Source organism: Toxorhynchites rutilus, chromosome 3 (assembly GCF_029784135.1).
Source record: "Toxorhynchites rutilus septentrionalis strain SRP chromosome 3, ASM2978413v1, whole genome shotgun sequence".
NCBI lineage: Eukaryota > Metazoa > Arthropoda > Insecta > Diptera > Culicidae > Toxorhynchites > Toxorhynchites rutilus.
Genome location: NC_073746.1, coordinates 287941971 through 287962217, shown reverse-complemented (window position 1 = coordinate 287962217; position 20247 = coordinate 287941971). Strand labels below are relative to the sequence as shown.

Here is a 20247-nt window from a genome sequence, read left to right as displayed (position 1 = left end):
GTTGTACCGAAGTCCGCCATCCCTCCCAAAGTCTCCCAGCTGCGACCGATAGAAAATTGCTGGGTGAACCACAAATAGAGGATCTGATTTTGTGAACAGAGAAGCAACTGATCGCCAAGGTTACGAAAGATCTGAAGAACATGCTGACATTTATCTTTTCATTGATCATGGCCAAGGTTCCAATGAACTACCGTAATGCATCCCGGCAGGAGATCGAATCATTTTTTAGAAGTATAAAGCAGTATAAACGAGACATTTTATCTTTTGAATGAAGTGATTATCATACCACTTCGTTTAACCGGCAAAAAGATATTAACGCTCAAAACCTTGCACCTCCAACGTAACGCTCTCGTTTTCGAAACTTTGAACTTCAGCCAAGTTTATCAAAGTTCACCAAAACACTCATCGTTTCTTTCACAGGCGGTCGATGAGGTTAACCGGGGAAACATCCGAGCGGATGGACGACTGTACGAATTGAAGGCTCTACAGGACTCGAAGAAGGCGGACGAGTACCTCTCGTTGGCCCGAACGCTGCCAGGATATGGCGACATTGTATTCCCCCATTGCGCCTGCGATAGCCGCAAGGAAGGACACGTCGTACCGGCAGTCGGTATGAAAAGCTTCCGGTTGCACGCTTGTCGTGAGGATGGGGCTCTTGAGGCGCAGACGGTCGAACTGCAGTGGGCCACTATTTCACGCTGGGAGAGCGATGAGGAATCGATGGCATTCTGCTTCCAGTACAGTAGATCTGACAAACCACCGCGATGGGTGAAGGTGTTTACGCCATATGTACGTAGACTTGAATGCATTGTTTCATTTCAGTAATTGAAATCGTTTTTATTTTGAATTTCAGCACGCTTTCTTAGCCGATTGCTTCGATAGAATAATGGAGGAACGCTCCTGGGACGACACAGGAGAGTAATCAGATTGCAGAGGGGATAAGTTAGTGTAAACTAGACAAATTCATTCTTTCGATATAATTTACTCGTGGAAAAGAAGGAAGAAAGTCTAATTGATGGTTGGAGAGACTATGCAGATTAACGTCCCAATAAAGTTTTTGGATTGCCGCAAGCCTATCAATATGTTTCACAACAGCATTTTCGGTTATTTATAAGGTTGAGTAGCTCGGAATATTTCATTTATGAGTTAACATTTTTCACACTCTACAGAACTAAATGCTTCAAACCTTCCGAAACATTTCAAAACCACTTCGTTGAAATGTTTATTTTTCTATAATTAACCGTAATACCGTAATTAACGTAATATCATGAGGCGATTTAGTCGACTAATATTAAAAATCTACAACTTCTCTGATTAAAATTTCTGTTTTCTCCTTTTATAACCGATATTTCTTCCGAGTGTGGGCCGTCTCACAAAGCGGTTTTGTTTCTCCACTAATGACAACATATTTTGAAATGTTTGCGTCCCGTCTAGAAAAATGAATGTGATTCTATCAATCAAAAAGTATATAACATCAGTTTTATTACGATTCATGTGATTATTAGTTGATATAAGATCAATAATTTATGTTAACACAGTTCACAAAAGCGATATCCGTTCACTATTGGTGGTACTTACTCATTCAGTCCCCAAAACCATCCATCGATTGTGAAGAAAGTGCTGGAAAGTATTAAGAGTGAGCATGATGTGATAGTTAAGAATTCTTAGCAGTAACAGGGTGTCATCTCACGTCAGTCAAACCGTTTTAGTCGTGTCATAGTTTAGAAAAAAATCAAACACTTTCTCTCGACAAGTGTAAAATGAAAAAAAAATAATATCACTCACATTTCGTAGGTAGAACTCTCGCACTCGAATGCATTTAGTTGATGTTTAGACGAAAAGTAATTGCAGAATGATCGTGATTTTCTGCTAAGAATTCTAGCTCGAACAGGAAATAATTGTTATTTTATTCTAAATATTACTGATACATTCCTTTTGCGGAAATTATAGAGCAGAGATCGTAGAGCTTTTATCATTTCTCGTTTCGATGAACTTGTCAATTTCCTCCCTGAAGTCACGAGATCATGAAGTTGGAGCATATATTGGTACAGTTATATTCTCATTACAATTTATAATAATTTGCATGAGCAAGTAGCATAGTGTATGTGGACTCATTATACAAGAAAGATAGTTTTTGGCGTAGAAAAGTGTCTAATGTAGCAACTAATTTTCAACTTGCGAGAATAATCGCTTCCTCCAAATTACAATTCACTCTAATTTGTCCGATTTGAGTTTGCGAGGTCAAAGCTTGTTTTGGCGGAACTAGTCGACACAAAACTACCAACAACAAAATCCTTTAAGAGCCTCTACGTTATTGACAATGCAGACAGAGACGCTTACGCTTTATGAGTGAAGAGTGATTGAATCTTTTGCTTTGTCTAATATGTAAAACTTGTTTTATCTTAAGAATATTAAAACACTCTACATAAATTCCATCATTATTATAGAGCCTCTAATGTTAAGAAACAGATTTCAATTACAAACAAAAGGAACACCTTGTTATTAAACTGTATCATCCCCACTGCAAACATAAACTACGAAAAAAAAGCAAACTTAATAAAACCACATCGTGTTAGTGAAACAGAAAACAGCGGGGCATGTCTTTACAGATTTCGAATAGAATTTAAATATCCGGTTGATATGTATCAAAATGAAATAGTTTTAATAGAGGTGTTTTGGGAAGTAACAGAAAAATTGACAAACAGAAATATATTTGGAGCTGATATAAAAACTAGTTACTGCATTTCGAAATGATTATGTCAAATAGATTTATCGAAAAATTGTGAAAATACCAGTCAGCTAATCATGGAACATATTCTGTAAGGATACAAACCGAAACACAAATTTACATTGAAGCAATGAATCACTCATTAACTGTTTGAGCATGCTGCAAGATGGTGATTATGAAGAGAAAGTAATAACACACTTTGAAACGAGGAACTGGCAATGGTTATTATCTTCGAAAACCCTCACATCAGACATGAGGACAGACTATATGTTGGTACATGAAGATAGCACAGGTTTGACACATTTGAAAGCCCTACTTGTAATTGTTTGTGTAGTCTATTTGATATGCTTTTTTACTTATCATTCTCAGAAACACTCTTGTCTTTTTCATTTCGGTCATCACTTTTACATTATTTGACTACCGGTGTACACGACTTGACAGATGAATAGTTTAACACGTTCACGCCGGCGCTGAAATTCATGCACCTCGCCATCTGGCGGCTGCGCTTAATGCTTTTCGCTTTATCGGACGGAACCTATTCCAGGCAGTGTTTGTTGATTGAACGTTGTTTTCTGAATAATTCGAATCATTTTTGTTCAAATATGATTTTGCAGAGGACATTTCCTCCAGTGGAATTCGTTCGTTGTTACATGCAACGAATCGTGACACAATGTCACAATAACGATGAACGTATTGATGATTTTTGTATTCGTGAAAAATAGTTTTCGTGCTGAAATATCTTTTTTTTTGTGTTGACACCTTATTTTTTAGTCTTTCTTTTTTATTTATCCGCGGTGAACTTGCCACTCGATTCCGTGGAAATCGAAGAATTGATTGTGTATCTAACCAGTCTCAATGCTGTTAAAATGCGTGTTGAATCCTCATTATCGGAGATCCAGGAAAGCGGGATTTCCAATTCAAATGGAAAATGGATAATGCGGGCATGTAGTGAAGCTTATTCTGCCGTAATCTCGCATAGTGACGCTAGCGCCAAAATTGACATTTTACTTTTTATGTTATAAATCGATAAAGAATGTCAAATCCTTTCAAATGACTGCGAAATTTTACAGAAATCTAAAAAAATGACCCCACAAAAGCTTGAAAACGGAGTGGCTTAAGCGCCATTTCCACTGTAATGTGGCGCAAGCGCCGTCTCCCTTATGATGTGATGTATTTTGATTGTGATGCGATGTGATTTTTTATCTGTTCTGATGGTTTTGATAGAATAAACGAGCAGGGACAGCAAATTTCACATAACAACATCTTCGGTAATGAACGTTTAGCATAATAAGAGTCACATACCTTCTTTCATAAAAAAAAACACTTTTCCGAAAAGCTCGTTATGTCAAACATTATAATCGAAAACAGTCGATCCTAATGCGGTGCTACATTTAGCATAACAATTATGTTTTGTTGTAGTTTCGAATCATGTACTTAGAAGCACTATTTAAATGTCTCGTCAAATATTTGAATTCATAAAATCAAACTAATCTTAAAAAAAATATCCTAGATTGAAGTGTTTTGCTGTTCTCACATATTGCACATAACGATTGTGACTGAATATTTCATTAATTTAATTGTTGATTACAAGGATTTCCCAATAGTGTCTTTTACCTTCAGAAATCAAGGGTCAAAGCTTTTTGATGTTTACTTACCTCACGAGCTCAATTTATCTTTCGGATGAATTGAAGCTAAGTGTTGACAGAAGGGTTTATGTTGGATTTGGTGAACAGCTGCACTCTTCCAAATTCTCCATCGAAACGCATCTTATAACAAAAATCAGAACATCCTCGCGTAATCTGAATTTTCCTTACATCGGATAATTTCAGACGGCATTATCTTATTTAACACGGATGTTTTCTATTGCATTTTGGATTGGAATAAATCGGTGCTGTCTATAATTGTTATAATCGGGTTCTTAACTACATTAGCCTGCTCAACGCATGCTACAATTTCGGAAAATGTGTAGAGCTCTTCTCCCTGATGCTTCCTCATACTCCGCTCAACGGCGGCATTTTGGAGAAAATAATTGGAAAGAGATTTTCGCATACTCTGATGGATGGACGCCAATCGGTAGTGGAAACAGCGATTTTGATTTGCTGTTTCCACAACAAACTGGCGTTGGTAACATAGCTTAAATAAAACTGCATTATTTTAAGATTCAAGTCGATGGCAATGAATTTCCATCTAGTGTACACATTTTGTACAGATCAGATTTTCGTAATGCACGCGTATGCTTATTATACATGCATTTTTAAGAAAAGCCTCGTACTGAAAATTTTCCCCTCTGGCGCTTGCGTCACTTTGCGAGATTACGGCAGTATTGGTCGTTATGACAAAATCATGCTTCGCGCCAGTGGCGTAGCGTGATTGGGTAGCACGAGGGGTGGGTTACTAGGGTGTCGCCCTTCTGTAGTACTTAGATGAAAAATTAAACTTATCTAAACAAGAAACGTGAAAGTTTTAGGAGGCAAAAAACGTTTCCTAGGTAGTTTGACACTCCTTCCCCTCTCTACAGAGGAAGGTGGGGGGTGTTCTGAACAACTCGAGAACTAATCAAGCAAATGGAATCATACTTGGCATATAGAGGTTTTAGGGATCGATAAACGTTTCTATGGTAGTTCAACACACTTACCCCCTTTCTGAGGGCCTGGGGACTGCCATACAAATGAAACACAAACTTCTGCATAACTCGAGAACTAATCAAGCGAATGGAGCCAAATTTGGGATGTGAGAGTTTTTGGGTACGAGAAATGTCTCTATGATGGTATGACACCCCTCCTTCCTCTGGAAAGGAGAGGGGGTCCGATAAAAATAATGCACATATTTCAACAAAACATATTCCAACCAAACATAACAATTGAAAATTTTCGGAAAACTCTGAAAAAAATGGAAAAAAATTGAAAAATTCAATTCTACAGTTACATATTGACAAGCGTTGTTAGTCCATTTGATGTCTGTGCTAACGAAATTGTTCTTCGTTCGAAAGTGGAAATGGATTTTAATGTTATAAAACGCACTCCTATATCGTCTTCTATCTATATAAATAAAAATGAATCGCCGAATGTGTTGATAAGAGCGAAACTCGAGAGAGGAATTGTCCGATTTAGGGCTGTCTTCATTCTATCATATTTTCAGTATCAAACATTTATTCCATATAACGGATAAACATGTGTTTTACAAGTGGTTGAAAAATCGTGAACGAGAATTGTGTCTGAAAATAAACTGATATTATATTGACAAGTTTTGGTAGAAGTACTAAGAATGTTATAGTAAAAAGTAATTTTAAATGCCTCTCACACTAAAGGTCACGAGTTCAATTCTCACTCGCGACATTCTTCCAAAAATGGAAGTAAAAGTGACGAACCAGCCAAATTGAGTTAAAAATCACTATAATACAGATAAAAAAAAGTAATTTTAAAGAGTTGACTAGAAGATCAATCAATGAAAAGTTCTGCGATTGGACCCATGAACGTGCGCTTAATAAAAAAAACGTGGATGTGATAACGAAAAATAAATTTTGAGCGGGACGAAGTTTTCCGGGTCAGCTAGTACTCAATATTTTCGCAACGTTTCAAAACATGCAATATGTGCCACATGATGTTCGATCAATTCCTCTCACTCTATTCCGACAGTCGTATCGAATGACGTGAGTGGTTAGTTTCATAGTGGGTGACAGAATGAACTGCATGTGACAAGGTGTTCATTCTACTGGTTGTTAAATAAGATATGAGATGCCGCATTCGCAGATATGTCTGCAAATTTTAGGTTCAACTTTTGTCACAAACCTTAATTTTTGGTGAAGTGTTTTTAAAATAGTGTCAAAACTAGAGATGAAACGGCTATAGGATAGTGACCTGCTATCCTATAAAATTACTATATTAGAAAAAATCAACAATTTCTCATTTACACAACATAAATCATAACAAAGCTGCTCATCAACATTATTCATACGTAATTGAGAATATGATTTGATTACTGAAATGCCAGATTTATTTTCGAAATAAAATTAATATTAACTCATAACAATCATTTATTAACAATATTACTTCTATTATAATTATCTAAACAATACTCAAAATTAACCGGTGATAAATTATGATGAACAAATAACAAATTTTCCAAACTCAGGGCCCTCAATTGACCATCTTTGTGTTGTTATAGAATAACTACGTCTACGCAACAATCATCATCGATGGAGATCGATCCACGGTGGAACGAAGATCGAATCAACCATACAACTGCTCTAATCTGCAAGAAACATCGGGCTGTTGTGCTATAAACAACACAACAATGATCATATCAACTGTTTTCGCTGTCCGGCTGAACAATGGAAGAACAGAAAGAACACCTTTACGCCTAAATGGCTATTACTACTGTGTAATTTACAATTTATAGCACCATAAACATGTACATGTACACGATTGAAACCCGGCTCTGTTACAGCTAAAAAATGCTAATGGGATATTAAAAAAATTAACAAATTTTCAGCAGTTTATGGTGACAACTGATTACGCTTTGCTTCGTATACAAGGCCAGCTTCAGAGAACAGTCTCTCGCTGTAAACACTACTGCAAAGAGCTGAAAGATAAACTCTAGTAAACCTTGACAATTTGGTGTACTGTTTAGAGTTTAATGGGCAACAAATAGGGTCGTGACTGATTCGAAATGTTTTGACATAACAGTCGATTCTGTTAGCAATGGGATTTTATTCCTGAACCCGATACTGACTACTATTGTCATTTGCCACTTCGTTGGAACAGTCCCAAAAGGTGTTATGAATTTCGCGTGTTTGCGAAGTTCGCGAGGTTTGATTCTGTTGCGTCTCTATTGCTTTGTTCAACAGATGTTTAACCCTTTGTAACGCCACGGTAACTATATTGCCACCCACGATTTATTTTTTCGTGGTACTTGGATTATTATTTAAATATTTTACCTAACCAAAAACTTCTAAAGGTATCTGGCAATACTTCAATTTTTTTGGCTGCTGAAATGTACGATATTAATTTGGGAGTCATTTTTATGTAGAAAAACCGCGATTTTAGAGCGCCGGCAGAAAATTCTGTTTAAATTCATCGGAAATGCAACAAGGTGTTAAGTTTTTCACTGTAAAGTACTATTTAGGATCATGCACTTTTTTCAATAAATTAACAGGTGTTCAATAAAAAATGAGAATGATATCAATATCTTTCTGTAAAAAAATAAAAAGCGTAATTTTTTTTATCGCCGAGAGAATTGCTCTTTGGATTCCCTAGAAACGAGTTGCTGGTTTTTTTTTTCGCGCAGGTGCTGTCAGTTCGATCAACGATGGCGTCGAAAAAACAAGCACTCCGCGAGCGCCTTCTACGGTTTTTCGGAACGCGAGAAAGTCAGAGAAAAAAGTTTACAGTAGACCACTTTCGGGACGAAAATGTGCCGGTGAGCACTGTTTACCGGATCCTGGCATCCCGGAACGTCGAGCGGAGGACCGGTAGTGGCCGTCCGGCGAAGATAACAGAACCCTCAAGCAGGAGGGCTTCGTCCGTCGGAAGAAGACTAGGTCCCCAGAGTACACGGACGAGCAAATACTGACCGTGAAATCTCAGTGCCAGTGGATCACAAAGAATCATCGCGGGATGTCGTTCGCGCTGGACGACGAGTGAAGTTCCGCTGTCAAAGTCCTACATTCCCGGCAATGACCGGTACTATACCAGCGACAAGGCGTCCACACCCCCGGGGTGAAGTACAAATACAAGCATAAGTTTGAGAAGAAAGTTATGCTGTATATTGCAATCTCCGACAAAGAGATTTCAAAACCCTGGTTTAACCCTTTCTCTACGAGTGTCGTCTATAGATGACATCAGAGTGATACTGCACATTGATCACACCAGCGCGATATGCATACTTTTCGGCGCAATGCTCCGTATTTGCTTGATTTGATCAATTTCAGGCACTCAGTTTCGATTTTGACATTCTTGTCCAACGCATACTGTTGAATCAATTGATGTTATCGCAGCAAATGGTTAGCAACATTTTGCCTAATCATCAAACGGTATGCGTAGAAATTCAGTGAGCAGAAGATATGAAGGCATATCTTCCAATGCAGTTTTGAATAACTGAGCCAAAGTGTTGTGTTCGAACCCGCTTTTGTAGTTAGGACAACACATTTCGGAGTTCAAAAAAAAAACATGCGGGTACAAAAGTACTTCTGGCTTGCATAAATCAACAACTTCAATTTCTACTGTTTATACTATAGAGGCTTTAAACTTGAAAGTTCATTCGCCTCTAGTATCTGAAATGACAATTTTTCCAGGCCCCTCACATTAGAAGTACGTGTTAGGGAAACATATTCCGGTCTGCACAAAGACAAGCGAATACAAAAGTACTCGCAGTTTGCACCTTTGTATTGAACTCCGTGTTGGGGAAACTGTGAATCTGGCCAATCAAAACGTGGAAGTTAGGGCGTTTAGATGACGCTTGACATTTCACAGTTATTCAATTGTTTATCTAATGAAAAATCACATTTTATTCATTGCGATAGATGTGTAGAAATAGTTCCTATCAATTGATGCAAACATCTTTCCGATGTATTAAGAAATGTTCGAGTTGTAAGCAATCGAAATCTTTCATTTTCCTGCATGTACTGTGCTTATGTTTTCATTTCAAACAACCCCATATATTCCGGATAGACATAGTCCCACGTCAAAAAAATAAAAAATATAAACAGAAATCGTTTTGGATCTAGTTTTGTGCGCATCATATTTTAGAAATCTCTCGGGAAATTTGTTTCATTGGACCTTATATTTTCAACAAATCTCCTATTTGGATGATTGTTTATATATTCTAGGTGAACAGTATTTTTTTTTAAATTTCAGTGATTATTTCGCATAGAAATTACTTTCTTGTTTGTGGACAAAATGGTCAGTGGTGGATAACGATTCACACAGGTCTATTCTGCATTGCGTGTGAGGTGAGACATCACCATCACGCAGTTCTTCTCACTCTATTCCGATAGTCGTATCGGATGCCGCTAGAGGTTCATTTTATAGAGAGTGACAGAATGAATTGCATGAGAAATAGTGTTCATTAGGGTGCCTATGAATGCATGGGAAAAAACGACCCTAAAATTCCAAAAAGTTACACCATACAAAATGTTCACCACTTCGAAAAAACACTATGCAAAATATCAATTCAATCAGACTTAAGGAAGAGTGGTGCAAAGCGGTTAAAGCTTGAATTGTTTTGAAGAATCACCCAAGGGGGAGTAAAGGAAATCGGGGGTTTCAAAAAAGTCACAGGAGGGTTGTGTCCGAGACACGACCGCATAGCTGACGTAGGATTCCGTTAGGCTATCTGTTGTTTTGGATATGTTTGAAGAATTACATTGTTAAACTCTTCGATAATGATTTGGTGGCCCGGAAAAGGGCTGTTTTGTCTGGTTGTTAGGTATTGCTTGTTCGCTCGTGATGAGTGATGATGATAGAAGGATGGTGATTGGTGCGTATCTCGAAGATGGCAAAATGGAATGGGTTATGATGGAAGCCACCCTCTGTTGCCCTGAACGAGATGTGTTATGTTTGGATGAAATGAAAAAAAACTCATCAATGTAATATAAGATAATTATAATTATCGAACAAAATTATCAATTGTTCTCACCAGAAAAAAGATTTACATTATTATAGAGAAAATATATTTGAAATGGGGAAGGTAATTTCATTTATAATTTTTACTTTCTGAGTGTTTATTCAATCCATTTATTCAATTCAATCCAACGGAACATGGAACTCCTTCATTTTTCCAATTTTTCTCGTCGCATGAACTTTTCTTGGGAGAGAAAAAATCGTTTCATATTTCAAGTCATTTAAACACAACCGCTACCATATACAATTTTACACTTACACTTGTGCTAAAAGTTTTATAATGCATGATCGGTCATTGATATGAAATTTCACGAAGCAACCAACATTAAAGTTCCAAATTAAAACAATTAAAACATAATTATTCAATCAATCCATCGATTCTTATTGGAACGAAAATAAGAAAAAAAATCGTTCATCGCTGCCAACTTATTCGCCAACATGTATGCAATCAGCAATGCCCATGCTAGTCACAATGAGCACTATCCATTTGTGCGCGTCGTTCGTTAAACTATCGACCACGAGGGTATTTATTTGCTGATTTTCCCCCAGGTACATTGAATTAGAAATCTCGGTTAGGGAATACATGTCGATGGAAACTAAAGCTTCCCCTGCTTTCATGTAATTGCAACGCCGATTTCCCCCAGGCAGCTTGGTTTCGATATCTCTGTTAGGGAACACACTTCGGTGGGAACAAAAGTTCCCTTTACATTGATGTATTTGCAATGCCAATTTCTCCGTATCTTCAATTTCGACCAATCAGAACGAGGTATTTCCGTTTGAAGATTTTTCGATTGTTTGATAGTTAGTTTCATATGATATGTTATTTTATCCATTGTGATGAATTGTTATGGAATGCTCAGATCGATTGATGAAAATATCTCGTGAATCCATCAAGAAATAACTGAACAATAATTGTAAGTACATGAGCCGCCGCATGTGTCGTCAATTTCGACCAATCAGAAGTGGGTATTTCCGTTAGGATAGGGGTTGAGATTTTTCAATTGTTCGATAGTTAGTTTAATGAAATATATTATTTTATTCAATGTAAAAAAATGTTATGAAGTGCCGAAATTGATTGACGCAAAAATCTCATCAATCCATCATGAAATGACTGAGCAATAAGCATTTGAAATTGGACAATTTTCACAATGTGCTCGATTTTCGATTTTCAATTTGTACCCCCATATGTTTCCGAAAGACGTAATCCTACGTCAAAAAAAAGTGATGCCAAATGGAATCGGAATTGTGGAATTACGTGACATACGTGACAATTGTCATCTCACTTCACACTCCGCGCAGAATAAGGCCCACAATGATTTGTTTGCTAAAGCTGATAGACCTTATAACATGTTGCTCTTGAAGGGGTCCTTTAAGTGGCTTTGACTTTGAAGAAATATACCACCCTTACCAAAAATAAGCCTGATTATGCGACGCGCTATGTGTTACTTTTTTGTACGTATGAGGAAATTTCAATTACGCCTATTTCATACCTATACCTGCTATTACAATAAGGATTTGAACGAATTTGGACAAAAAATGACGCATAAATCTATTTCGTTGAGTATGATATGTGCAAGCGTCCGTTTTACCCATACCAGGACACCACTCTAGCCCCACACTAAAAAAAGTTCGATTTTGCTATCTAGAACAACAATAAATTAACCTACAATATTCTTCGGAGAACGGGTATAGTAGCGGTATGTGGAAGCAGGAAACGAAGATATTCCTTAGGGTGACCTTTTTTTTCCAGTGAAATTGATCACAACCAAGGCGCTTATATCAATGTATAACAGGTGAAGCAACATCATCACTTCAAGAAGAAGGGGATTACGGTTTGTGGAGCGGGGGTTGTTTGTTTTGTTATTGCTAGGATACGCCATTTTTGCATTTCCACATGCGAGAGTAGTGGAATGAGAATGAAATTCTACAAAATCAAAATCAATCTTTTTCATATAAATTCGCGAAACCCGAACATAGTAAGCATCGTTCGAATAAGCGTTGTAGCAGTTTGTAGAGAGCCGCCGGCAGCGTTCTTATGCTGTTTGTAAACAATACCGACAGCATTTCCAATATGGTTGAAAGTGCATTTCATATGATTGTTTCACCTGGTACATATAGAGGCGCCTTGATCACAACAATGGGATAAATTCGCAAAAAGTAGTCCTATTATCGTTTAAAAACGGATTTAAGCAGCGGTTTGTCGAAAAATGGAATGATTAAATTAACTCGACCTGTTGTACCATTGAAGATCGAACGATGGTTGGATTTTCGAATACTTATTCAGCCGTGGGATTTTTCGAAGCTTCCGAATGTTAGGAACAAACAGAATGAAATCGCAGAATATATTGATGATTTTTGTCTTTTTTGTTATGCTTTACTTGTTTGGTACGTTGCTGTTGGTCTGCTTCGCAACATTTTATTTTTTGTATATGTTTAATAACCCAAGCAGGCAAATTGACCTCGTGATTTGCCTATTTTGAAACTTTTTGTTGAAGATAACTTTTTTGGCGGTTGAAACTGATTTAACAATAATGATAACCATTACAAGTGTATAACAAACGTGTTCCCTAACAAAGGCGAATGCGATTTCTATAACCAGTCGGTGGGTCTGATTATAGAAGTTACGTCGGGTGGTATCACGCGTCTTCGTGTTTGGGTTGAAGCAAGTTGGAAATCCAAGACGCTAGCGGGGTTTGCCGCCTAGTCGTTTGTTATCTATAGATATAGATATTGACAGATATTGTTCCCAAAGGTGAGGAGCCACGTTTGTGGTGTGTGCGCATGTACCCGTCACTCAATCTCATCTTGCGCTGTAGTGCGACACACCTGTGTTGATTTCCCTCTCGATCCCTTGTCACCGCACTTGCAGTTGTGGTTTTCATGCAGAGCCCGCTGGAATCTACCTGCGCATGAGGCTAATCAGTATCGATTCACAGTCGCGCAAGCACATATCGTGGTCTAGTATAACGGAACATACTTCGGAGGAAGGGAAGCGGATTCGTCGGTGATAAACGAGGTGACCTTTGTGATTTATGGGAATGAAAAAACGACCGTTGTGCAAATTCAACCGCGCAAGGATATTTTTTAATCCTTATCTATTGAGTACAAATATCACTGATTGGTGCGTACTGATAAGTGGAGTTGGGGTTATCCAGCCGATGGTTGGAATCGTAACGATGCTGATACGAAACATAGAGTTCTATCACTTTTCCGTATTACTGATCATTGTATTTCAAATATTTTTTTTTCAAGTTTTGTGTACGTATACAAATAGATGAGAACCATTCTTCTCGGACAGGTGACTTATTGCGCTCACAGTTGTGTTCTTGTCACGTTTGAGCTGAATTCCTTTGGCATGGATTTTACGCAATTGCATTCCGTCATAGCTGGGAATCGTCCCGTTTGCTACTTATCTGTGAGGTATACTCATTCAAGAAAAGAAGCATACATTTTACAACGTGAAATGCCACGAAATGCAATGTCAACAGAAAATCAATTCTCGGTTGTTAATCACGGCGTAAAACTAGCATACAGAAATAGAAACTCGCGACTGTAATCAAGATGTCTCACATGCGCGGAGCAAATAGATATCCACATCCCAGGTACAATTCATTCGTCTACTCTACCTTTTCAAATTAGAATTACCTGGTGAATTAGCGGACTCTAATTTGGAAGATAAACTATCGACTGCCCGGTTCGTTTCGTTCAAACGATGCGGTGTGATATTTGAAGGATTGCGCATTGACTTCGATTGTACTGCGTGTAGTTTGACTTTGATGTTGAACAGTATACCTGAAGTTGATGTTGGTGGGAGTGTTTTTACCAGATCATGACACCTACGAATATTGAATAACATATTGTTCGTCAACTATGTTGAATTATGTTCAAAATTTTGTTAAAAGGTGTCACAGCATAAAGATTTTTTATTATCTTCACTGTTGATGCAGTCCAACATTCGACATGAGAACAACGGCACCCAGTGGTGAATTTTGTACTTTGGACATGCATAAAGTGCATCTGGTCACTTTATGCATGTTAGAGGTATAACGCGGGACACAAAAAAAACCATATGTGAACATGAACCATAGTTTAGCGAGTCTAAACTGATCAGTATTATTTCTTTCTGAGTATCGACACTCAGTTGTGATTTTTCGGTGGTTTAGATTTTGTTTACGCCCGAAGATCAATCAGAGCATTTACGCGTGGCAAGCACGATTCAAATTCTACAATTTTCTTCAAGTTACCGAATGGAATGCTCGAAAATTCCAATTCATTTTTCATCGATTTTAGTGTTAACGTATGCGTTCAAAAAAATTGACTAATTTGGGATGGCGATGAAAGATAATTTATAGGAACAAATTTTCCTTAAATCTTACGTTTATTAAGTCTACAACAAAAATGATTCAAGGCTGCTGATTCACACTGTCAAGCAACTTGATGATTTTTCCATACTGCAAGCTCCACCCCACAGCGAAGGAGTTGGATATCCTGGGGCACTTTGTGTCCGCCAGATATAGCCGGGAGATCGAAGCAACCGGTCAAACGGGGGAGAAGAATCTGGCCAAAATGGACATTTTTATGCGGAAGCGTCAAACGAGACCGGCCGTATCTGAGCAGCATGCAATCACTCAAGAAGGAGTAGCTTGAGGTGCTGGTGAAAAACTTCTTTTCGTACTCATAATGAAGGACGAGTCGTACTTTATGCTAGAATTCAACGAATGACAGGGGACCGGGTACTTTACGTTTTCCAGGTAAGCGATGACGTCGATTATATCATTCACACCAAGTTCTCGAAGAAGGTCCTTCTTTGACAGACGTGAAGGAAATGTCCAAGCCGCTCTTCTTTCGAGTCATGAACGGGGAGATATATAGTACGAAGTGCTTGCCGGAGTTGGGAAAGTGATGTGGTCTTTTTGCCGTCCCTGGGATCAGCCCATTATACAAAAAGATCACTGGAGGATGGATCGGCTCGAGATAAACACTGTCGCGAAGACCACCAACCTTCCCCAGCTGCGCCCGATAGAAAACTTTTGGGTGAATGGCCAAAATAGGGAGACAGACTACCACCAAAGCCACGAAAAGGTAAAATAGCACGCCGATATACATCTTTTCATCGGCCATGTTTCAAGTTCCGGCCAACTTCCGTAAGACCGCCCAGCGCTTCGTTTACGATACTTCATCAAACAACTCTGACTCTTCCTGTCGAGTATACACTAGTTCTTCTGGCTTATTTAAAATGTTAAGCCCTGATCGAGCTAGGGGACAAAAGATGAACTTTTCGTCTGACTCACGTTGGTCCCTGCGGATCAATAGGGGATTTTTATAAAAATCATTTTCCAATTTTGTTGCTGTCGCTTCCAGTTGACACTCTCTAAACAAAAAGCTCAATGTCGGTGCGATGAAACCAGCTCAACCAGCTGGATGCATTAGAAGCGCTTTTGAACAGTCTGCCAAATAAAAGTTTTTTTTTGAAGGTTCATCCATTTAAAAAAATCAACATGATCAAATTGTGATATTGAAATATATTGATATCGCGGGACAATTTCGTTTCTTTTGCCAAATGCGGGACGTATCGCGGGACGGACGGTGGGATCTTACGCGAGACATTTTGTTGAAATGCGGGACGTCTGGTCAGTTTAGACATGCAGTTTCACACAAAGCAACATAAGTTTTCCTAGAATCAAATTCAAACATGATTCAAGAAACTTGGATACGATTAACGGTTGCTCAGATTTGATCCCAAATAGTTGATACATGATTTACGCAGTTAGTCATATTCTGAAGTTATAAAAGTTATCCTAATAAGCCATTGAGAACCAGTTCAAACTATTGGCAAACGCTAAACTTGGTTAGCTGGCTGGCATACACTCTGTTTAACTTCTATAAGACCACTCTGATTCTATTTCGTTGCAACACAAACAGTTAGAATTTCAACAAGATACATTCATACATTGTTGAATACTTAGAATAAAGTATATTTCACGTCAATGTCGTTCAAAAGAGATGTTTGTTTGTTTATCGTGCTTCAATATGGTAATTTCAGTTGTCCTGTTTTTATAAGACCATTTTAAAATTCATAAGTATTATCAATGAAAAATTCAAAACGATCGGTTGATTTACATGTCAATAATTGGCAACCTTGCCCTTTCGGCTAATAACCTGTTGTTGGAATACTATTTACCAAATTCTGCTAAACGGATTTCTCGATATTTTCCAAGTTTCCGAAATTTCGACCTTGAGCTCTTCAATCGTGGTGTACCGTTTTCCCCCAGTGTAGATTCTGCGTACAAGGATCCCCCTAAAATTTTCAACAGGATTCAAGTCTGGAAAGCGAGCCGGCCAGTGCAAAAAATAAAGTTTATGGTCCTTAACACTAAACCTACCGATGTTTCATGTATACCTATTCCTACCACAGCGGGTCAAGTGACCCTTTATGAGTAGTTAGTGAACAATATCTCGATTTATATAGTTTTGTTGAGGAATGTGTCATACCATATTTCTCCTGTATATTTTGACATTTTTGAGATAAAAATTATTACCAAAATAATGAAACTACGGCTTTTGACACGCAAAATAGCACTGTAGCTCGGTATGGTTACTGTTAGCTCGCTTGGATAATCAGCAATACAATTAGTTCTAATCATTCACTATTCATTCTCAAATACAACAAAATATACAGGTAAACTTCGATATAACGTACATTTCCCTTTCAACATTGTACGTTGTATCGAATTGTACCTTATATCGAAGCATAATAAAGAGTTCAAAAACATAGCTCATATTGCTTTAATGTAATGCTGTTTTGGTAGAATTATTAAAAATAGATGAAAAAATCCAACTAGAAGGTGAAGTCAACCTCTCTCGTGATGTTTCCCTTCATACTGTTGATTGAGGGTAAACAGATAAAATGACCCCTTGCTTGTTAAAAAAAATGTAAGGGGTTGTATCAAGGACACGACCGCAGTTTACGACGTAGAACTACGGAATTATATTATTCAATCCACTTGTTTATCACTTCGGATATTATTTTAGAATGAAAAAATTGTTTGTAATATTTTTTTAGCTATTTAATTTTTTATTACTTCAGTAGACTCGAAAGAGTCGAGTAGAGTCGAAAGGTATCAGCACTTCTCGTTTATTTGGTTTAACTCGCATCAGACTTTTTCGTCCCCACTCAGATATCGATCACAAACTATGAACCCCAATGAGGTACATATTGAGGTGGAGCAGTAGGCGAAGTATATCTGTATTGGCAAGCAAAATATCGTGTCGTAATGATTTGCATTCAATATGGAATGTATATGGAAGAAACAAAACAATATCCAAAGTACTCACGATTGCATGATAATTTGAGCCGAAATTCTCATGAAATCATTCAACTGTTTGTTTTGACGAAGGACTACGTCTTTCATTTCTATACCGGGGTGTAAAATCAAAGTTTCGAAAACGAAAGCGTTACGCAGGAGACCGAGATTTTGAGTGTTAATAGCTCCTAAACAACTGAACGAAATGGTATGATAAACACTTCATTCGAAAGATAAAATGTCTACGCGTTCTATACTTGTTACTTTCTGATCCAAAAACTTGTTTCAATAGTCTTAAATTTGCTTTCAAAATAGGCTATTGAAATCACCAATCGGTATATAAGCGAGCGCCGCTCGGAAATCCACTCAGGTGCGCTGGATGGCCTTCAGCGCGCAATAACAGTGGCAGACGAGGCTCTCATCCGGCAGGTTCCTGTTCGGGGTAAGCTTCTAAACATTGATTTCCATACTCGGTACATAATTAGATTGCGTAACATATATAGACGGAAATTTCAACGGACTGGAGAGCTTGGCAAAAAACATGCTGCAGTTTTCCTCACCAAAGTGATTTCCTTCAGGTTAGATGCAATTAAAAACAAAAACTTCGAACGCGAAATCCGCAACCTGAAGGATCACTCTCGTCCCTTCTGGAAGGTTGCCAAGGTGTTGAAGTCTCACCCAAAACCAATACCACCACTCAAGGCAGGTGATTCAATTTTGATTACTTCTTCAGAAAAAGTTAACGCACTCAGTGAACATTTCCTTCGCTCGCACAATATTGGGCTTGTTTATCAAAGCCCATTTGAGCAGCAGGTTGAGCATCATCTTCAAAATTTTGACGCAATACCTTCGCACCTTCCAAATGATCAAAGAGTGAATATTGATGAGGTCCGCTCAGCCATCAAATTCACTAAAAACATGAAAGCCCCCGGTTTTGACGGTATCTTCAACTTAGTCATTAAAAACCTTAATGACAAGGTATACGCACTCTTAGCTAACACATTCAACAGATGTATGGAACTTTATTATTTCCCATCTGCTTGGAAAGTAGCAAAAATCATACCTGTGGTCAAACCGGGAAAAGACCCCACACTTCCCTCGAGTTATAGGCCAATAAGCTTGCTCTCGGCTATAAGTAAACTATTTGAGAAACTTCTTCTTAACCGTTTACTAGCATTTACCAACGAACATAATATTATTCCCCCAGAGCAGTTTGGATTCCGTAGGGGTCACAGCACAATCCATCAACTGCTAAGACTCAAACAAAAAATTCAACAACATAAGGCAGTATCTAAGTCCACAGCTATGGCATTGTTAGACGTTGAAAAGGCGTTCGACAATGCTTGGCATGATGGGCTTATTTACAAACTTTGCTTCTCCAATGCTCCAGTTTATCTGGTAAAAACAATCCGCAGTTACCTCCGAAATCGAACATTCAGAGTTTCTCTGGGCAGTGTTGAGTCAGAAAACTGTCTCATTAATGCAGGTGTTCCCCAAGGTAGTCTTCTGGGACCGATTTTATTTAACATTTTTACGTCAGACTTTCCGAACCTTCCTGCTGGATGCAATTATTTCTTCTTTGCGGATGATACTGCAATTTCAGTAAAAGGAAGAACCCCACGGGAGCTGACGAACAAACTTCAGAATTGCCTTGATATCTTTGTTTCTTACGCTAAGTCGTGGAAAATAAAAATCAATTCTTCAAAAACAGACACTATCATCTTCCGTCACAGGTTATCTCCCAAGCTTATACCAGCGCCTAACTGCAAAGTAGTAGTCAATGGTGAGCCAATTGAGTGGTCCTCACAGATTACTTATCTTGGTGTAACCATTGATTCCAAACTACTCTTCAGCCAGCATGTGGATAAAGTTTTGTTCAAAAGCACAATTTTGTTCAAAGCTTTATACCCGCTAATTTGTCGCAAATCCAGGCTCTCCAGGCCTAACAAACTTGCTGTCTATAAGCAGATTGTAGCGCCCGCAATCTTCTATGGTTCGCCAGTGTGGGACTCTTGTGCGGCAACGCATCGCAATAAAATTCAGAGAACTCAGAACAGGTTTCTCCGGATGATCCTAAATGTACCGTTTGGGACCAGAACAGTCGATCTACACGATGAAGCAGCCATACTCCTAGTGGAAGAGAAACTCGCTGAAACAAGAAGAAAATTAATGGAAAAAGCGAATAGTTCAGAATTTCAATTTATCAGATCCCTTGTTTAAATTTCGATTTCTTCTTTTTTTTTGTGTACATGTTAGTATTAAGTGTAAAAAGTAGTTATAAGTAGTTTTAATTTCAATTCAAATTTCAAGTGCCAAAGCACAAATAGCATACAAACTTTGCTGTAAAAACAGTATATCAAATTTAGTAGAAATCTAATCTAACAAAGCTGAAAAGCCACTAGAGCTGTATCACTTAAAAAATTGAAACTCTGTACATGCACAAACCGAACAATAAAAATGCAATTTTAAGTAAGTAAGAAATCCACTCAGTTCTAATTGAACAGCGATTGGAGCATGTTGTCGCTGTTGTGGTGAAGCTCTTCATTTATCATGAAAGCGCGGATGAACGGTGTCACCAAGAGCCTGTTTGTGCACC

The 20247-nt window shown here is 38.1% G+C and overlaps 2 protein-coding genes across 5 annotated transcripts in view; both read left to right on the top strand.

The window, feature by feature from the left end:
* LOC129777707 (sorting nexin-27) overlaps window positions 1–2940 on the top strand; it is a 49808-nt gene extending 46868 nt beyond the window's left edge. For both annotated transcript variants that reach the window (XM_055784143.1, XM_055784144.1), the window contains 2 exons: window positions 421–789; window positions 854–2940. In XM_055784143.1, the coding sequence (XP_055640118.1) occupies window positions 421–789; window positions 854–922 (438 nt within the window). In that variant the 3' untranslated portion in view covers window positions 923–2940. The remainder of the gene's footprint in view (window positions 1–420; window positions 790–853) is intronic.
* A 10280-nt stretch (window positions 2941–13220) lies between these two features.
* LOC129780416 (myogenesis-regulating glycosidase) overlaps window positions 13221–20247 on the top strand; it is a 46201-nt gene continuing 39174 nt past the window's right edge. The window contains exons 1-2 of one of the 3 annotated variants that reach the window (XM_055788684.1): window positions 13509–15098; window positions 15162–15429. The gene's annotated coding sequence lies outside the window, so the exon portion shown is untranslated. Of the gene's footprint in view, window positions 13364–13508; window positions 15430–20247 lie in introns of those variants that run through there. The other 2 variants (XM_055788682.1, XM_055788683.1) reach the window with 2 other exon arrangements.